This window comes from Mirounga leonina, unplaced genomic scaffold (genome assembly GCF_011800145.1).
Source record: "Mirounga leonina isolate KUSES-001 unplaced genomic scaffold, KU_Mleo_1.0 Mir_197, whole genome shotgun sequence".
Classification (NCBI taxonomy): Eukaryota; Metazoa; Chordata; class Mammalia; order Carnivora; family Phocidae; genus Mirounga; species Mirounga leonina.
In genome coordinates, this window is record NW_023270494.1 from 3,810,581 (window position 1) to 3,826,445 (window position 15,865).

Sequence of the window (15,865 nt, forward strand, 5' to 3'; positions counted from 1 at the left end):
GGGCGGTGGGAGGGCCCCTGGGTGGGCTGCTGGGGTGGGCAGGGTGGCGGGGGCACCAGGGGCCCGGGGGCTGAGGCCCACTCTGTTTCAGTGCTGGGAGAACTTTGTGGGCCAGGAGCTGTATCGGCTCATGGTGCTGGACTTCATCTTCGTGCTGCTGGACACGCTGTTCGGGGAGCTGGTGTGGAGGTGAGGCCCCGGGCCCTGCGCGCGCCCCCTGGGCACCTGGGCTGCCCTCCCCGCCCGCCCGCCTCGCCCTCCGAGCATCCTCACCCGCGAGAGGCACGGCCGTCGCCCCGCCCCCGCCCGCCTTGTCTGTGGAAGATCGGCCGGGCGAGCAAAACCCAAGTCGGGATGTAACGCGTGTTTAGATGGAAGAGAGTTTCCCAAATGATGTCTAATCTCAGTGTTGTCCAGGGAAAACGGAAGGAGGGAGGGACGGAGGGACATTTGCGGGAGGCTGCTGGGCTCCGGTGTTGCTACTGCTTTTATTTTCTCGTTTGTGTTTTTTTTTCCGGGAACCAGGAGATTAATAGTGATTTAAAAACGGGACGTTTAACAGTCCGTAAAACGTCTGCGCCTGTTGTGCATGTTTACACCCGGGCGTAGAAAAGAGACCGAGACGGGGCGCCTGGCTCCGTGGGGGGTGCGTGTAACTCTGGATCTCAGGGTCCTGAGTTCGAGCCCCACGTCGGCCGGAGAGATTACTTAAAAAACAAGAGAGAGAAAAGACGGAGAGGAAGTCAGCTGTAGCCCCGAGCCCCTCAGGTGGAGGACCTCACCTGCCTTGTCCCCTGACATCCGCCGGCGCCTGAGGGGAGGGTCACTGGCCGGCCTGCTGGGGATCGGTCTCCGGGATTGGCCCCCCCAAGTGACCCTCGGGGGCTCCTCTGCCCCAGGCTCATCTCTGAGAAGCAGCTTAAGAGGAGGGAGAAACCGGAGTTCGACATTGCCGGGAACGTTCTGCAGCTGATTTATGGGCAGACCCTGACCTGGTAAGCGTCTTCTGCCCGCCTGCCGTTGCCGGCCCCCCCGCCCCCGGAAGGCTGAGCCCCTTTCCCCCTTAGGCCTGCAGCAAGGCCCCGGCTTGGGGGTTCCGCAGTGACGTGGGCCCTGACCCCTCGCCTCTCAGGACGCGCAGCGTGCGGCCCCTCTTGCTGTGCCCTCCCCCAGCCTGGCCTTGGGGTGGGGCATCTCGTGACCCCGAGCCCGGCTGCTGTCACTGTGGGGTGCAGCACAGGGGTCGTGACCCCAGCCTCTGCCTCTCCAGGCTGGGGGTCCTCTTCTCTCCTCTCCTCCCTGCCATCCAGATCGTCAAGCTGCTGCTCATCTTCTATGTCAAGAAGGTAAGGGTGCCCGCTGGCGCCCGGGAGGGCGGCAGGGCCTCGGGAGCCTGAGCCAGGCTGGGCCCCGGGACCCTCCCGTCCTCCCCTGACTGCCGTCCCCCGAGCGTCACTGCCTTTCCTGGCTGGGCAGCATCGCGTCGGGGTCCGTGGTCATTGCTGGGTGCCCGGAGGTGCCGGGCCGGCGGCTGGGAGCTGCTCGGAGCCGCAGGCCCCTCCTGGGCCGAGGGAAGGGCCCCCCGCTCCTCTGTCCTTGGGTTGGGTTGCGCTCGGCGCTGGAGAACCAGCCTCTCCCTCTGGCCCCGTTTCCTCGTCTGAGTGGCGGGACGGTGTCCGCGGGGGCCCGTTGGAGAGGACATTCCTGGAGCACCGGGCACGGCCATCGGAGGTGGCAGTGCCCATCAGGTCTCCGTATCCGAGGGACAGGGGACAGGCCGCCCCTCCTGTGCCTCGGTTGCCCCTCCGTACACCGGCGTGGCAACCCACAGGCTCACATTCTGAGTGTCCGCTCCCTGGGGGCGGGGAGCCCATCCCGGCCTGGGGTGTCGCCCAGGGCCCCCCCCCCGAAGCTGTGGCCGTGGCGGATCTCAGCCTTTGTCCCCAGACCAGCCTGAGGGCCAACTGCCAGGCGCCCCGCCGGCCCTGGCTGGCTTCGCACATGAGCACCGTCTTCATCTCCTTGCTCTGCTTCCCCTCCTTCCTGGGAGCCGCTGTCTTCCTCTGCTTCGCTGTGTGGCGGTGAGTGGCGCCCGGCCTGTGGGGCGGCGTGCCCCCTGGGTTGGGGGCTGCAGTGTGGGGTGACGTGGGGGTCGCCTTCGCCCTCTTCCCCCAGGGTGAAGCCCTCGAGCACCTGCGGCCCGTTCCGGAGCCTGAACAGCATGTACGAGGCGGGCAAGGTGTGGGTGCGCCATCTGGAGGAGGCGGGCCCCAGGGTCTCCTGGCTACCCTGGGTCCACCGGTACCTGGTGGAGAACACCTTCCCCGTCTACCTGGTGTCGGCCCTGCTGCTGTGAGTGCGGGCAGGCGGGCCCCGCAGGAGGACCGGCCCGGGTGGAGGCCCCAGCCTGTCGGTGCCCTGGGCTCCAGCGCGGAGCCCCTCCCGACCGCGTGGCTCCCCATCCTGCAGGGCGGTGATCTACCTCCACATCCAGGTGGTGAAGGGCCAGCGGAGGGTCATCTGCCTCCTCAAGGAGCAGATCAGCAACGTGAGTGCCCTGCCGCCCCCGGCCTGGCCGCGAGAGGCTCTGTTTGCCCCACAAATGACACCCGGCCCTGCGGGGGGCTGTACGAAGCGGAGCGGGGAGTGAGGCAGCGGCCGCCCTGCAGCGCCCTCGGGGACAGGGCTCCCGCCCTGGGGGGGGTGTGGATCGCGGCTCCGGCAGAGAAAGGCGGCATTTTCGGGCGGGCGGCCCCGCGGGGCTGCGGTCTCTGTGAGGGTCTTGGAGGTACTGGAAATAGCCCTTGGACTTCTTGGGGGACCCGCGTCAGGACATGGACCCTGTTCATTGCCCTCATTTTCCAAACAAGTGGAGTAAGTTAAACGCGAGCCCGGGTTTTCGTCCTTTGTATTAAGCACGTTTGGTTTGTCGTAAGTGTGAGAGGCAGGGTGGGCTGAGACGCCCGGGGGCGGCTCCTTCCTGGGACCCCCACTGCACCGTCGGCCCCTGGGGATCCGCCGGCCCCGAGCTGCTCAAGCCCACCCCAGAGGCGGCCCAGCCCGGCCCCGTGGACCGTCCCTCCCTGCTCGGCTGCGAGGCCTCGCGTCCGGTTAAAAGCCAGCGACCACGGACTCTGGATCACTCGGGCTGGCATTTTCCCAGCCGGGGGGCGCGTCCTGCCGGGGTCTGCTCAGCCGGACCTGCCAGCGACGGCGGGTCCCCGCATAGACGCTGGGTGGGCTCGGACCTCGCCGTCACTCTCCCCGCGGCCGTTCCCCTTCTGCAGATTCTCACTGTCCCCTGGACGCTTGGGCCACTCTGAGGCCACTGTGCCGGTGGCCTGGCGTTCACACGGGGCCGGGGGTTGCGCCTCCTCCGGGTGTGTGCTGGGGGCCACCTGGGACGCTGCCTTAGGAGGACTCGGGGGTCAGGCGCGGGGTGTCAGCCATGGCAGGCCAGGGCTGGGGTGCGGTAGGCATGGGCCCCTCCTGCTGGCTTACTGATGCAGGGCCTGGGCCCCAAGCGGGAAGGTCCCTTAGGGACAGCGCCCACTTCTTAGGGGGTTCAAGTAACACAATGGGAGGCCCCCGTCCCCTTCCCTTACACACACGGGCGTCTTGGCGCGCCCACAGGGAGCACGACGTAAGGCCAGGCATTCTGGCTGAGGCGGTCACCTGGCCACAGCTGGCGGAAGCGGGTCTTTGCCAGCTGGCTCCCGCCCGCCCTACTGTGTAGTGCACCAAGCCCTGCGGGTACCTTCGGGGTCCCGGGGGTGGAGGTGGGGCTGGTAGATGCACAGCAGCGTCGGGAGGAGGATCCCAGCTCCACCTGCTAGTTCTCCGGGAGCGGAAAGGCCCTCCGGGCAGGCCCTTGCTGCAGACCGTGTCCCCCCCACCGCCAAGGCTGAGCCCTGCCCCGGTTGCAAGGCTTTGGGGCTGCAGGTCTGAGCTCGGCTAGGCCCCTGGAACTGCTTTTCCCGGGCCTGGGCAGGGGGGCTTACTCAAGGGCACGGCCCTCTGCACCCACCGGCACAGATGGAAGCAGCCTCGAGCCAAGGGCTGTGGGCAGATTCCAGAAGCTGGAGAAAGGAAGGAAGGATGCTCCCCAAGAGTCTCCAGAAGGAACCAGTTTGGCTGACACCTTGATCCTAGGCCCAGTGAGAGCCGTTTTGGACTTCTGACCTCCAGAACTGAAAGATGAATTTGTGTTGTCTTAAGCTGCCAAGTTGGTGGTAATTAGAACGACAGTGGAAGCTCACACAAGCTCCGTGCGGCAGACACCCTTATCTCCCGCTTACAGATGCTGACTCTGAGGCCGGAGAGGATGTAATTCGCCCAACACGGAGTCCGGGGGGGCGGGGCCAGTTTTAAATTAAGTCAGGCTGGCTCTGTGGCCTTCACTGTGCCCCTGATCACATTTTCTTTTTCGTCTTGGCCACTAGGAAGCTTAGATTGATCGATCTACATATATGCCCGTTGCCTGGCTCTTGGTTTTTCCGTCCTCGTTTGGTGCCTCTTCCCCCTTTAAACTTTTTGTGCTTGTCTCATGGAATAGTCTGTTCTGGACAGACAGACGGATGGACAACTGTTCCCTCACCTTTTGTGTTCTGGCCTTTCTAGGAGGGGGAAGACAAAGTCTTTTTGATCAACAAGCTTCACTCCGTCTATGAGAGGAAAGAGAGGAGCAGGTGAGGGGCCTTGGAGGGGTTGGGCACTCGGTGTGTGAGCGTGGAGGGGAGGGGCCAGGGCCGGGCATCGTGCGGAGCTGGGGGGTGAGGAGGGAAGGGGTGCCGGCCTCCCCGGCTGCCCTCCTTCCCAGCTCTCTTGCTCAGGCGTGGTGAAGTCTGGCGAGAAAAGGAAACTAGAGAAGAAAGAAGTGCGCGCAGGGGCAGGTTGAGCTGGGCGCTGCGGCACTTTTCTTTCTAAGTCGGGGTGCCCGGGAGCTGGCCCCCGCGGTCCCCAGGGGGTACACGCACCGGGCCTGGTGTGCAGTCCGAGGCCCCGGGGCTCATCCCTGGGCAGCAGGGACCCACAGACTGAGCCGTCCGACACCCCCCGCCCCACCTACAGACACATCGGAGGTCTGCCCAGCCCCTTTGAGGCCGTCCAGAGGTTTCTCCACCCTCCGGAGGCCTGAAGGCAGCTCCTGAGCAGGGCTACTGGGCGTCTGGCTTCGGCCCGGCTGGAGGGACTACCCCTCAGCCCCCCACGTCCCCGGAGGTCCCAGGGGCCCCTCGCTGACTCCCCCTTCTGGCAGGGCTGGTAGAACCCAGGAGGCCGAGAGGCTCACGGATGATCCGGACGCCTGGTAGGACAGCGACAGGCCTTGCAGCTCTGCGTCTGCTCACAGGTGCGCCCTGTGCTGGGGTCGTTCTCTGTTTCCGCGGCCCCGTGGGCACTGACGCCCGCCCGGACTCTGCAGCCCATGAGGGCTGGAACTGGAGGGTGGGCGAGTGGGGGGGCACGCCCAGTGGACTGTATCCTGCTTGGGACTCTATTTATTCTGATAAAACATGTTTTGCAAAATGAGCTTCTCCTGGGACTCTGTGCTTATAGCCGGGCCTGCCGAGTGCACGCACGCACCGCTGGGCCGTGTACCCTCACCCTGCGGACAACCTGTAGGCGGAGGGCGCGGGGACCCCCCCCCCCCCCCCGCCGAGTTCCTCTTTCTGGCTGAATGCTTCTCCTCCGCACTCCGCCCTCCAGCGCCCTCCAGCGCCCTCTGACGTGGGGTTGGGGGCAGGTGGGGGGGACGTCTGGCGCTAAAGCGCAGGGTGCCCTCTGCTGGCTGAGCCCCAGATGGCAGGGTGGGCCACGGCACAGCTTGCCGGTCGCCCCTGACCAGCCTGTGCCCAGGGGGCTCGCGCCTGCGCAGGCGGGCCAGGCAGGCAGTGTCCAGGGTGATGAAGCCATCAGTGGTGATGCCCAGTGGGTACCAGGCCAGTGGAAGGCAAATTTGGGGAGAGGCTGGTGGGGAAGAGCTCTCAGTTTCCAATGAGCCATGGGGAGAGGGGCGGCCAGCACCCAGGCCTGGGGCAGGAGGGGGTCTGGCTGCCTGTGGCGGGTGATGGGGAGCCCCCAGATCCTGCCAGGCGGTTTGAGGGTCCTGTGGGATGCCGTGAACCTGAGAGGACGGGAAGGAGGGGCTCGGCTGTCACAGCCCCGCCCCCATGTCTGCAGGAGCTGGGGGAGTGGCCCCAGGTGGGGAAGCAGGATGAGAGTGCAGTGATGGGCCCCACTGCTCCTCATCCCACAGGGGGATCCAGAAGAGCAAAGTTCGGGCCTGGGCGAGGCAGTGCGGAGGGCCAGGTCAAACCCGCAGTGGAGATACCCTAAGCAGAGATAGCCCCGGATGGGTCCACGCTTTCCCAGACGGTCTCACGGTATTCCTGTTTGGCAGACGTGCAGGGGCAGGTGCCATCTGCTGATATGGCCTTGGAGGGTCACCGGGCAGGCATCACCTAGACTTCTGTAGGTGGGGGACGGCGCCCTTGGTGCCCCCAACAGCTCAGGACCTAGGTTTTCGGAAGCAATTCTGCCCGGGGCTGCAGCCTCGCCCGCCCCGCCCCCGCGCGAGCCAGCTCTCCTCGCGTCGTCTGCCTCCCGTCCTGTTTCTGATGCACGGGTGGCCCAGACCCTCTGGTTAGCGCATCTCGTCGTGTTCCTTCTGCGATGGAGCCCACGGGGGAGCGGGCCTGGATTCTGAGCCTTGTTAGCCGATGGCCTTGGGCGTGTTCTGTGACCTTGCCCAGCCCAGCTCCTCACCTCAGGGGGCTGCTGGAGCACATGACGCAGCCCCTCTACTGTTGCTTGGTTCGCACCATGCTTGGCCCAGAAGTTTTGCTTTAAAAAAAAAAAAAAAAAAGAGGCGCCTGGGTGGCTCAGCCCGTTGAGCGTCCGACTCTTGATTTCGGCTCAGGTCATGATCTCAGGGTCATGGGATCCAGCCCCACACTGGGCTTCACGCTCGGCAGGCGTCTGCTTCTCTCTCTCTCTTCCCCTCCCCATTGCACACACTCTCTGAAATAAATCTTTAAAAAAAAGAAAAAGTGAGCTTTAAGTGCCAAACGAGGCTAACCGAACTCTTAGAAATTGCTATTCCAGGGCACAGGAGGTCGACAGAGCTATTTCAGGACAATGACAAGATTCCTCCATGCCACTGCTTCTCGGCCCTGGCTCCTCAATGGAACCAACTAGGGGCCCAGCCCCAGGGATTCTGCTTGCGTTGGTTTGGGAGGTGTCCTGGCACTGGGATTTTAAAAAGTTTCCAGGTAAGTCTAATACGCAGCCGGGCTGAGGACCACTGCTCTGTGCTTTATGTAGCATCTGATCCAGGTCTCTTAAGCCCAAGGCAGTACTGCCCACTTAGGGGGCATCTGGAAATGCACTTCTGTCTTTCCCAGCCGGGGCGCCAGACTGTGGGGCCCGGCCTGCTCCTCGGGCTACTGGTCCGGCCACAGTCTCACAAGTAGAGCTTGTCAACTATGTTCCACTGCAGCGCGATGCGCCGAGCTAGCAAATTAATGACGACTCCTTCGGGATTCCTATGTAGGTCTTCCCTGCTCCACCCCTGGGAAGAATCTTCTTGAAATGCCGGTTTCCATTTTCACTCCTGTCAGTGAGCATGTGCTCAGCCACTCAGCTCTTGTCTTTGTCACCAGAACTGGTGTTCGCCCCGACGCCTCTTCTGGCCTCCTCGCTGTTTGGACAGCCCGTTCTCTGCATCTCCTGCTACGACTCACTGAGCACCCTCTGTCTTTGCCACTCTCCCACGGTGCCGTCAGAACAGTTTTGTAAAAAGTGCAGCTCCGTACCTATTGTTTTCTTGATTCTAGACACCGAGCCTCCTTTGCTACCGTGGGTACCAGGATCCCTGCTCCCCAGCCCGGTCTCATGAGCAGTCACTCCAGATCTCGGTTTACCTTGTGTCACCCACCCGTCCCCTGCTTTCCCCAGGCTGGCAGAATCTGGTCGGCCTCCCAGGCCCAGGGCTGCACCACCTCCTGCAGGAAGTCCTCCCGGGGAGCAGGCGCTCTCTCGCAGTACACGCACCTGCTCGGCAGAAGGCTGGGTGCGCTTTGCCCACTTTGACTCCCATTCCTCGCTTTTCACTTCTCCCGACCGTGACCCCCTTCGGTGCTGTCCTTCGTGACTTTCCAAAGAGGTTGGGCAGAGCCAGGAGTTTGCCACCTCGCCCTAGGCACATGGAAGGGGAGTAGAGACAGAAAGCCACTCCTTCTGCTGGTCTCTGAGCAGGGGGTCACGGAGGACACGTTGGCCTGTCTCCCAGACACCATCATGACAATCCTGGTCGTCAGAAGCACTGGTGCTCGCTGGACTGATTTAAGGTCATGGTGTCTGCAGTGGGCCGAGACCCCCCCTGGTGTCGGCTCTGCTCTCTAGCTGCCACCAGAGAGGCCACGCTAAGCCACTGCCTGCGGCGCCCTGAGTTCTGCTCTGCGTGTGCGAAACGCTTCGTGAAAGTCACCTTTCACCCGTTATTTTAGGCTACTTTACAAGAATAAATGAATAAGACGTCCAGGAAACACAAAAGGCCTTCATTACTCTCCTTGGACCCAACATTTCTGAGGCCCAAACCAGGTCACGGGTGACGGAGCCACGGTCCTCAGCGGGGGCACTCGGCCCGCGGGCCCTGGCTCTGCTGCGCCTCTCCGTGACCGGTAGTAAGGTTTCAGAGGGAACTGCAAAGCCACAAACCACAAGATAAAATAATAAGCCAAACGACAGACATTCAGAGTTCGTCTAAACTCTAAGGATATCTTGAAGAGGCAGGGAATTCGTTACGAACAGTAGGACAGCTCTCTCCCCCCGTACATACAAAGTGAAAATCGATGATATGTCTGTGAAAAATAAAAAACACATTTATTTGAACAGCCAAGAAAAAAATTGCAATTTATTAAGATTCAACAAAGCGTTGTACTTCTGAAAGCAACTTTCGGTGCATGTTCTTCAACGATCACATTCTATGAGGAAAAAACATTAAAAGCCACAAACTTGTTTTTTAATCTCAGAGTTACAGACATCTTTAATTCAAAAGAAAAGGTCAAAAAAAAATCAACAAAAAACAAAAACAAACAGAGTCTTTACTTCCATCCCCAATTTTAAAATACCAGTTTTTCTACAACTCGATGCTAAGCGGCAGCATGGGAAGCTGTCTGGTGCGCGCGCGCGCACGCACGCACATATATTTGATATACATACGTGAGCATATATACATCAAATATATAGAACGCATGTAATGGCAATGAGATGCTATTACTCTGAGGAAGGTTTGTTTAGCTAAATACACGACTCAACTTGAGAAAACAAGTCTTGAACCCAGTTTGTGCATAGTTCATGATCCTCTATAAAACCAGCTTTTGTTGAACTGCAATTTTGCAGGACCTTCTTTTTTTGTGTTTTTTTTGTTTGTTTGTTTTTTGTTCTTTTTTTGTTTTGTTTTGATAAAACCATTAAAAAGCTAATTAAAAAAAATGTAATGCACAAGTTTCCTGATCAAGCAGGCAGGGAGCACAATGTTCATATATTTTTAAACATACTTGAGGGTATGTTACTCCATTGTCTGTCTTTCTTGCAAAACAATCAAAACATTGATCATTTTTAAAACATAAAGCAATTTTTAATATATAAAGCACTCTTCAAACATCTATTTCTTTTGAGTCCGTTATTTGGTAAATATGTAACTGCTACACATTAGAGATTAGGTATTTTTCTTCTTTGTGTTTTTTTTCCTTTTTTCTTTTTTTTCTTTATTTTTTTTGTTTGTTTTTTAATAACATCTTCAGTGCTAGGAGTTGGGTTACAAAATACATGAAATGGTGTGGAGCTGCCCCTCGGGAACCCTGGCTTTCCTGAGAGCGCATCCGCATGTGCAAGACAGTGACCACAACGTCTCGTCACCTCGACGAAGGGGGACAATCGACAGTCCACAACGATGGCTGGAGGGAAGCGACGACACTGTTCAATCCCAGAGCTCTGAAGTAGCGTATCTGCATTCTGAAAATAGGTTTCTTTACCACGGAAGTCTCTTTTTTTTTCTTTTTTTTTTAATTCCTTTTTAAAATTTTTTTTTATTTTAAAGTCTGAAGGAGAAAAAAAGGTCTGTAAACAGGTGGGAGCCCTGAGCACGGGCCCCTCCGAAAGCGGTCACCACCCACGTCCAAGTGCTTGTCTCTGTTCCTCCCGCGGAGCCGTCCGCTCTCCGCGAGGATCTATGGCCACAGTTCTGCAACAGTTGTCTTCTCTCTCACTTTCTATTCCACATGGAAACACGGTGCAATACTCTGGTAATATTTTCTTGCATTAGTCCACAATAAAAAGCTGCTAAAGGTAGGTATACATATTATTTCTCCAGAGATATACACTGTAATTTTTAAACGCAATAACAGAGTCCTTGAGTAAACATTTACACATGAATTGTCACCGGCCCTGTCCCATGAATTCTCTTTCATGTATAGGATTAGCAAAAGGAAGGGCAGGGACACTCAGTGCAAAGTTAGAAGCTAATAATAGTAACAAACATTTGACCAATGCGCCAAAAAAAAAAGCATATACTGAATAAAAGGGAAAACCCACAGTTAAATCCCTCACACACGGAACACACAAACACAGAAAGTGCGCGCACACACGCTTCTGTTTCCACACACACACACACACACACACACACACACACATAGGCTGTGAACTCAGAAATGTTTCCTAGAGCCTGTTTCTGCGCACTGATGTCAGCCTGGAAGTGTAGAATTCGACGCGGCAAGTGTTCACATTTCCTTATTGGCCTGCTGGATTCAAGTATTTGCATGTTTGATATGTCTTTTTTTTTTTTTTAACTTTTAAAAAATATTTTTTGGGATAAAAAAATGGCATGAAAAAGTAATGAAACAAGGGTAATGTGCATAGGCGGACCCGTGGGAGCAGAGAGCAGGCCGCAGGTCGCTGCCTCTGCGCAGCTCGCCGGTCCTGGCCGCCAGGCCCGCCGCGTGGAGCCCGCACTCTGCGCCCAGTGATGGACACCAGCTCCCCCTGATTACGGGGTCCGCCTCTGGTAATGTGCATAATCATCACAGGCTCGTTTTAAATAGGCTTTCTCGTCTCCCTCCCTCCCGCCCCCCTTGATAAAATAACCCTTTCCAGCCCACAATCTGAAAAGTGCCCTTCATGATAGAACTATTCTAAGCAGCTTTTATACTTAAAAAATCAAAACGACAACACACCATACAAACATAAGACAACACAAAATAAAAAGCTATGAGGAACATCCTGTCATTAGCATGTGACACTGACCAAGCGCAGCCCGCACTGTCTCGTGAACAGTTCACAAGGACTGCGGCCAGGGTTCGTCTTCAGTACTGGACAGAGGTACTCAAAGGGCTGCCGGGCTGCTCAGGTCAAGCGGGGTCCTCAGCGCTGCCCGGACTGGAAAGGGTCAGCCTTTTCTTCCTAGTGCTGATGACTGTGGCGCCCACGGGGTCCTCTCGGTCCTAGATGGATTCCCCACTGAGAAGGTCGCCGGGAAGCAGAGTGTTCAGTGGGGTGGGGCTTCCGATCACCCTGCCATCATCACTGCTAGGTGGGCCCCACAGGCTGCTCGAGTACTGGGGGACCCCGCCCCACAGCAGGTCACTGCTCCCTTTGCCGGCCAGACACGGGGCGCTCCAGTGGCCAGTGTCGCTCCGCACCAGGCCGTGGGAGCTGCCCGAGGCGCCCAAACGTGTCTGGCCCGTCCCGGTGCCGGACTGCCAGCCAGAGGTGGGCGGCAGTGCTTGGCCTTGGGCTAAGAAACGGTTCACCTCTTCTTCGCCGGCAAACTCGGCCAAGATGGTAGTGTTTCCCAGAACACACCTAAAAGAGCAGGACGGCAACAAAATTAAGAGCTGGTTTTTTTGAAAGATAAAAAATTTGACAGAGCTTCAGCTAGACTAAGAAAAAAACAGAAGACTCAAATAAACAAGATCAGAACTGACAGAGGAGACATGACACCCTATACCACAGAAATACAGAGCGTCCTGAGAGACTTCTAGAATGACTCTGTACCTGCAAACTGGACAACCTAGGAGAACTGGACAAATCCCTAGACACAGATGACCTACCAAGACTGGATCATGAAGAAACAGAAAATCCAAACAGACCAATAACGAGTAAGGAGACGGAATCAGTGACCAAAAACCTCCCAGCACAGAAAAGCCCAGGACCACATGGTTTCACTGGTGAATTCTACCATACATTTAAAAGAGAATTAACACCAAACCTTCTCAAACTCTTCAAAACACTGAAGAGGAGGAAACACTCCTGAACTCATTTTATGAGGCCCGTGTTATCTTGATACCAAAGCCAGATCAGGACACAACTATAGACCAATATCCCTGATGAACACAGATGTAAACATTGTCGACAAAATATTAAGCAAACTGAATTCAACAGCACATGAAAAGGATTATACATTCACGATGAAGTGGGATTTATTCCTGAGATGCAAGGATGTTGAACAACATAAGCAAATCACAAAGTGTGACACATCACATTGATGGGAGTGAAAGATTCAAGTCCTCTTGTCTCAGTAGATGCAGAAAGAGCATTTGACAAAACACAACGACCTTTCATGATAAAGACCCTCCACAAACGGGACAGAAGGAACATGTCTCCATGTCAGAGAGGCCGTCTGTACATGACACACACACAGCTAACATCATACTCGACAGTGAGAGGTTGAAAGCGTTTTCTCTAAGGTCAGGAACAAGACAAGGATGCCTGCTCTTGCCATCTTTATTCCACACAGCACCGGAAGTCTTAGCCAGAGCGATCAGGCAAGACAAAGAAATAAAAGGCATCCAAATGGGAAAGAAGAAGTAAAATGATCACTATTTGCAAATGGCGTGATCTTATATGGAGAAAATCCTAAACACTTAACCAAAAACACTGCTGGAAGTGATCAATGAGTTCAGTAAAGTTGCAGGATATACAACGAACATAATGAAAAACAGCTGCATTTCTATGTATTAACAATGAAATATGTGAAGAAGAAAAAAAGAAAAACATCTCATTCACGACAGCATTAAAAAACAAGAAAATACTTAGGGATAAATCTGACCAAGCAAGTGAAAACTTTGTGCAATGAAAACTAAACGACTTTAATGAAAGAAACCAAAGAAGATACAAATGCAAGGCCATCCAGACAACTCCAAGCCATCTGTAGGTTCCATGTAATCTCTATAAAAATTCCAATGGCATTCTTCACAGAAATATACATGGAACCACAAAAGACTCCAAAGAGCCCTAGCAATTCTGATAAAGAACAAAGCTGGAGGCATCACACTTGCTGATTCCAAACTATACTACAAAGCCGTAGTATTCAAAACAGTATAGTTCTGGCAAAAAAACCCAGACACACAGAGCAGTGGAACAGAATAGAGAGCCCAGAAATAGATCCCCATCTAGACAATTGATTTATATTTGACAAGGGCACCAAGAGCACTCAATGCGGAAAGGACAGTCTCTTTAACAAACGTGCTGGAAAAGCTGGAGGAACAGGTGCAGAACAGTAACATGTGGATGCCTGTCTCCCACCACTCACAAAAGTTAACTTGAAATGGATTAAAGACTTAAACATAAGATCTGGAACCATAAAACTCCTGAAAGAAAACAGGGAAAAAGTTCCTTGACATTGGTCTTGGCAATGATTTTTTGATGGGACACCAAAAGCACATGGCCGCCTGTCTGGCTCAGTTAGAAGAGCGTGCAACTCTCGATCTCGGGGTTGTGAGTTGGAATCCTGCGTTGTGTGTAGAGATTACTTACATAAAGAAAACTTAAAATAAAAAGCACAAGCAATAAAAGAAAAAAAATCAATAAGTAGAACTACATCAAACTAAAAATCTTCTGCACAGCAAAGGAAACTGTCAATACAATGAAAGACAACCAAACTATGGAATGGAGAAAAATATTCACAAAGCATTTATTTCATAAGGGGTTAATATTCAGAATATATAGAGAATCACGTAACTCAATAACAACAACAAAAAAGGCCTAAACAACCTGATTAAAAGATGAGGAGAGGAACTAAACAGACATTTTTCCAAAGACATACAGATAGCCAACAGGTATATGAAAGATGCTCAACATCACTCATCATCAGGGAAATACAAATCAAACCCAATGAGATCTCACCTCACCCGTTAGAATGGCTAGAATCAAAAGGACAAAATATAACAAGTGTTGGGAGGATGTAGAGAAGAGAACCCTTGTTCACTGCTGATGGGAATGGGAGTTAGTTCAGCCACTCTGGAGGGTCCTGAGAGAATTAAAAATAGAACCACCGTGGGATTCAGCAATCCCACTGGTCCAGGGCCGTTGCTGAGTATATCCACGGACACATCTTAGCAAGAGCGACCTGTAACCAGTGGGGGGAGGTGGCTGGAAGACGGGTCACGTGCCTGGTGCTACCTGGTGGAGAGAGCACCTTCCTTCCGGCTGTGCTTTACGTGCATGCTCTTAGGGGGTCTGTCCCTAGTGGGGGGCATGGCCACGGCAACTCCAGAGCAGAAGAAACAGACGTGTCACGAGACACCTGCTACGGCTTGAATCGTGCCCCTCCAAATCCCCACATGGAAGCTCCAGCACCCCCAGCACCCCGGCTGTGCCCGTTTCTGGAGACAGGTCTTTAAAGAGGTCATGAAAGTAAAATGAGGTCATTAATGAACCCTAATCCACTTTGACCTGTGTCCTTCTGAGAAGGGGAAGTTAGGACACACGCACACTCAGACTGAGAGGCGACCATGTGAGGACACAGGGAGAGGGCAGCGCCTGCAGGCTAAGGACAGGAGCCCTGGAAGGAACCGACCCCACCGACACCTTGGAGCTCCCACAGCACCCTGAGCCCAGCGCTGCCAGGGCTACAGCCCGGGGGGCAGCCAATCGGCAGCCAGGAGACGTACATGTGCAGGGACTTCTGGGCCTTGGCGGCTTCCTCCTTGGAGCTGTAGCGGACCACGGCGTTGCCTTGAGTCAGGTTCAGGTGGAATGTGACGAGAGGCCCATGCTGCAAACACAGCGTCCGCAGGGTAGAGCCGTCGATCTGATGGAGGAAGGAAAGGGGGCGGTAACGAGCTTCCTGGGACTTCTTCCACGACATTCTTCAAAGAAAATGTCTATGACCCGGGCGTACTAACCACTGGGAAAAGGTCTGTCTTTAAAAAGGGCTTAGCATGTATGACTTTGTGATTTTAATCTTTTATGCCTTGTCATTTACCATGTACTTTTTTTTTTTTTTTAAAGATTTTATTTATTTGACAGAGAGAGACACAGCGAGAGAAGGAACACAAGCAGGGGGAGTGGGAGAGGAAGAAGCAGGCTCCTGGCTGAGCAGGGAGCCCGATGCGGGGCTCGATCCCAGGACCCTGGGATCATGACCCAAGCCGAAGGCAGACGCTTAATGACTGAGCCACCCAGGTGCGCTGACCATGTACTTTTTAATCCTGGCTGTTTCAGTCATATTTCGTGAATTCCGTCAATCAGGAGAAAGAAAATACCCCATTTTGGTTGTGGCCTCCCGCCCACCCAGCAGGGGCCCATGGTTCCTGGAAGCCCTATAGCCCTGACCCCGGGAAAGGGGAGCACAGGACAATGACTCTTGAGTGGGTATAATTTAAAGGCAAGCAACTCTGTTTAAAAGCCTCAAAAAGAGTAAAAAATGAACAATTCCCCAGGAACATGGACGTGTCTGCCTGTGGCTGCCCCCGCCATCTTTGGGCCCCTGAGCGAGGGCCCCCAGCAGAGGCCGGCATGCATTGGGGGTGGCAGGAACTGCTCTCGGTCAAGGACAGTGCCCCCCCGCCCACGCGGTGACCCC

At 55.1% G+C, this 15,865-nt stretch overlaps 2 protein-coding genes across 15 annotated transcripts in view; one reads left to right on the forward strand and one right to left on the reverse strand.

Annotated features, from left to right (window-relative positions):
- Positions 1–8,674, forward strand: part of TMC6 (transmembrane channel like 6) — an 18,063-nt gene extending 9,389 nt beyond the window's left edge. For 7 of the 9 annotated variants that reach the window (XM_035025896.1, XM_035025903.1, XM_035025900.1 and 4 more), the window contains 8 exons: positions 92–189; positions 900–995; positions 1,271–1,346; positions 1,948–2,081; positions 2,176–2,352; positions 2,470–2,548; positions 4,621–4,688; positions 5,258–5,529. In XM_035025896.1, the coding sequence (XP_034881787.1) occupies positions 92–189; positions 900–995; positions 1,271–1,346; positions 1,948–2,081; positions 2,176–2,352; positions 2,470–2,548; positions 4,621–4,688; positions 5,258–5,312 (783 nt within the window). In that variant the 3' untranslated portion in view covers positions 5,313–5,529. The other 2 variants (XM_035025902.1, XM_035025901.1) reach the window with 2 other exon arrangements.
- A 186-nt stretch (positions 8,675–8,860) lies between these two features.
- TNRC6C (trinucleotide repeat containing adaptor 6C) overlaps positions 8,861–15,865 on the reverse strand; it is a 101,693-nt gene continuing 94,688 nt past the window's right edge. For 5 of the 6 annotated variants that reach the window (XM_035025894.1, XM_035025893.1, XM_035025892.1 and 2 more), the window contains 2 exons: positions 14,952–15,091; positions 8,861–11,862 (listed from right to left, as the gene is read on the reverse strand). In XM_035025894.1, coding sequence (XP_034881785.1) covers positions 11,502–11,862; positions 14,952–15,091 — 501 coding nt within the window. In that variant the 3' untranslated portion in view covers positions 8,861–11,501. The remainder of the gene's footprint in view (positions 11,863–14,951; positions 15,092–15,865) is intronic. The other variant, XM_035025891.1, reaches the window with a different exon arrangement.